At 35.3% G+C, this 3,049-nt stretch overlaps 1 protein-coding gene across 1 annotated transcript; it reads left to right on the top strand.

Annotated features, from left to right (window-relative positions):
* The first annotated feature begins 511 nt into the window (after nucleotides 1-511).
* On the top strand, nucleotides 512-2,777 carry LOC133301302 (pentatricopeptide repeat-containing protein At2g20710, mitochondrial-like). The gene is made up of 2 exons (XM_061500928.1): nucleotides 512-746; nucleotides 1,388-2,777. Exons 1-2 carry the CDS (start codon nucleotides 633-635, stop codon nucleotides 2,606-2,608), a joined length of 1,335 nt encoding a protein of 444 aa, XP_061356912.1. The 5' UTR covers nucleotides 512-632; the 3' UTR covers nucleotides 2,609-2,777.
* The last annotated feature ends 272 nt before the right edge of the window (nucleotides 2,778-3,049 follow it).

Raw genomic sequence — 3,049 nt, 5'->3', positions numbered from 1 at the left:
TAAGTTAAGGGTTTACATCTATCATTTAACATGATCACAAATTTTTTTCTACACACACAATATTTTGTGGCACGCAAAACGAATTTTTATAACATAACACACTCATCTTTCCTACAACATAACTCTTATAAAACCTATAAGTTAACGTGATGAGAAAAGTCCCTTTGGGGACATCGATAAGATTGGAAAATGATATAAAAAATGTGATGAGAAAAAAGAGAATAAAAAAAATATAAATCACATACTTTTATATATATAGATAGATAAATTTTTTTTCTTACAATATTATAAACATTAAACCAAATATTATTCATTGTTTTTCTTTTGGTCATTGCAGTGTGCAGTGCTGCGTAATTGAGAAAAAGAAAATAGAAAAAGAAGAAGAAAAAAGAAGGCATTTCTTGAAACTCTGAAGTTTGCAAACCCTTAAACCCTACTACCCTAGGCTGGGTTTTGCTTTTTCATTTGGAGCAGCAACGAACAAAATGTTGAAGCTCATTGGCTCAAAATGGAACCTTCACAACATCAACATCAACATCAACATCAACACCCAACGTCTTTTTCGTTGTTATTCAACTCCAAGCGATTCCCTCTTCCTTCGAATTTCGAGGTCTGGTGAACCCACCATTCTCATGAATCGTCTCCTTGATCAATGGGTTGAAGAGGGAAGAGACATCAAGCATCCCCAACTCCAGTTTTTCGTCAAACAACTCAGAGCCTATAGTCGCTTCAACCACGCCCTTCAGGTCCAATGCTTCTCTTTCTCTTTTCTAATTAAAGTTTCGGTCAATATAGAGAAATTGTTTCCAGTTTCAATCTGAGTTCATTTGTGAATATTTTTATATTTCTGATATTTTTATTTTTGAAAGTGAGATGGATTTGAATTTGATGAATGTGTTAAGTGCTTGATTTTGATTATGGATTATTTTATTTTATATTTTTTAAATAATGTGTGAATATGGTGTGAGACTGAGAGGTGAGTGAGCTAATTTTGACCATTTAATGTTATATGAATGATTTAATATTAGATTTTAGTTCGATATAATTTTCCTCATTTATGTAAGGTGAGCCTTGACACGTAGATCTTCCACAGACCTGTGCACAGTTGGAGCCCTATAGTACCAGGTTGCCCTGTTTTTTGTTTGATTGAATGGTCAATATCATTGTTAAACTATTTTATTAGTAAGTATGATCTTTTTTAATTAAAAAAGAAGAAGTATTAAGACTAGTGATTTAGCAAATAATTAAAGGTGTAAAATTGCTCTACTATAACTGCACTGTTTCTGTTTTGGCTATGTGTTCAAGTTGTGCTTAGTCTAGAAATTTCGGTTGATATGATAGTTTTTAAGATCAATAATTATTGGATCATTGTTTGGCTTGTTGTCAGGTATCAGAATGGATGAGCAAGGAAAACCTTCATTTAACGACTGGAGACATTGCTGTACGTCTCGACTTGATAGCAAAAGTCCACGGTCTCAATGAAGCAGAGAAATATTATGGCAGCATATCAGACACTTCAAGAGATTTCAAGGTCTATGGTGCTCTTTTGAATTGCTATGCACAACATAACTATGTGGAGAAAGCTGAGGCTATCATGAAGAAAATGATTGAGTATGCTTCCAAGCATCCAACAGACCTAGTAGTGAGTTATAATACTTTGTTGAAACTCTATGTTCGGGTAGGTGAATATGAGAAAATGGATGCTCTGATGCAAGAAATGAAAGAGAAGGACATATATGACAGTGTTACTTTCAATAATCGGCTGAATGCTTATGTGACCACTGAAGACATAGATGGGATGGAGAAATTACTAGCGCAGATGGAAGCTGATCCACGGGTAAATGTGGACTGGTTAACATTCTCTACTGCAGCAAATGGCTATATTAAAGCTGGCCAATTTGAGAAGTCATTGGCAATGTTGAAGAAATCAGAGCAATTAATAAAAGGCAACATGAGGAGGGTTGCATATGAATCTCTTCTATCTCTGTATGCTGCTATTGGGAAAAAAGATGATGTGTATCACATTTGGAATATGTGCAAAAACTTAAATAATTCCCGCAACTCAAGTTACATCTGTATGTTAACCGCATTAGCGAAGCTGGATGACATTGAAGGAGCTGAGAGGATTCTGGAGGAATGGGAATCTGGAAATACATGCTTTGACCTCAGAATTCCAAATGTGATTGTGAGTGCTTATTGTAAGAATGGTCTTTTGGAAAAGGCTGAAGCATATATTGAGAGGCTTGAGAAAAATGACAAAAAATTAGACGGAAGAATATGGGATTGTTTGGCACGTGGCTATTCCAAGTGTAGTGACATGGATAAAGCAGTTCAAACAATGAAGAAAGCAATCTTGACGGGTGGTTCAGGATGGAAGCCTTACCCGTTTACTTTGGCTGCATGTATTGAGCACTTGAAAGGCAAGGGAGATTTGGAGTTGGCACTGGAGTTTCTTAGGATGTGTATGGAACGAGGTCATTTCTCTGCTGCTACCTATGATAGATTATTAAGTTACGTGAATGGTGAAATCTCAGAACCAAAAGCTTTAGATCTGATGAAAGGAGATTATGATCTGAAGTCTGATGAAGTTCCAGATGGAGAGAAGTAGCATGAAATGTAGCTCCAGGGAGAGGTCAGCTACCGGATTAACATGAAATTTCATTCTCCTTCCCCCCTCTCCCAAAAAAATAAAAAATGAAGCTCTTGATGTCTAGTTCAATTTGTAAATACTGTTATATCTTAGCAGTTTGCAGTATCTTTATCCTTTTATTTTAAGTTTTCTGTACGAGCACAATTGTCAATGCAACTTTGCATCATCTTTATCTTTATACTGATATTCTCTGCATGATAAAATGTGTGTGAATGCTGAAAGACTTGTTTTTAGTGATTTGATGATGCTTGTAGGGTTGAAAGGCATATAGAAAAATGGGGAAATTAATGTCAACATCGGTCAAGAGGAATTCTTTTTCCTAAGGTACATAAAAAGTTTAGAGTATTAAGGAGGAGTGTAGAAAACTTATTTAGAGGTAAGTGCTATTAGTTTTACCTA

Source organism: Gastrolobium bilobum, unplaced genomic scaffold, assembly GCF_033153095.1.
Source record: "Gastrolobium bilobum isolate Gb01-03AN ecotype WA unplaced genomic scaffold, APGP_CSIRO_Gbil_v1 utg14858, whole genome shotgun sequence".
Lineage (NCBI taxonomy): Eukaryota > Viridiplantae > Streptophyta > Magnoliopsida > Fabales > Fabaceae > Gastrolobium > Gastrolobium bilobum.
The sequence above is the reverse complement of the archived record's forward strand: the minus strand, read 5'-3'. Positions and strand labels throughout refer to the sequence as shown.

What these genes read in the sequence shown, in the direction of transcription:
- LOC133301302 (XM_061500928.1), top strand. Translation starts at nt 633, where the DNA reads ATGAATCGTCTCCTTGATCAATGGGTTGAAGAGGGAAGAGACATCAAG. An exon ending in GCTTCAACCACGCCCTTCAG is followed by an intron (nt 747 to 1,387) that starts GTCCAATGCTTC and finishes GCTTGTTGTCAG; the next exon opens with GTATCAGAATGGATGAGCAA.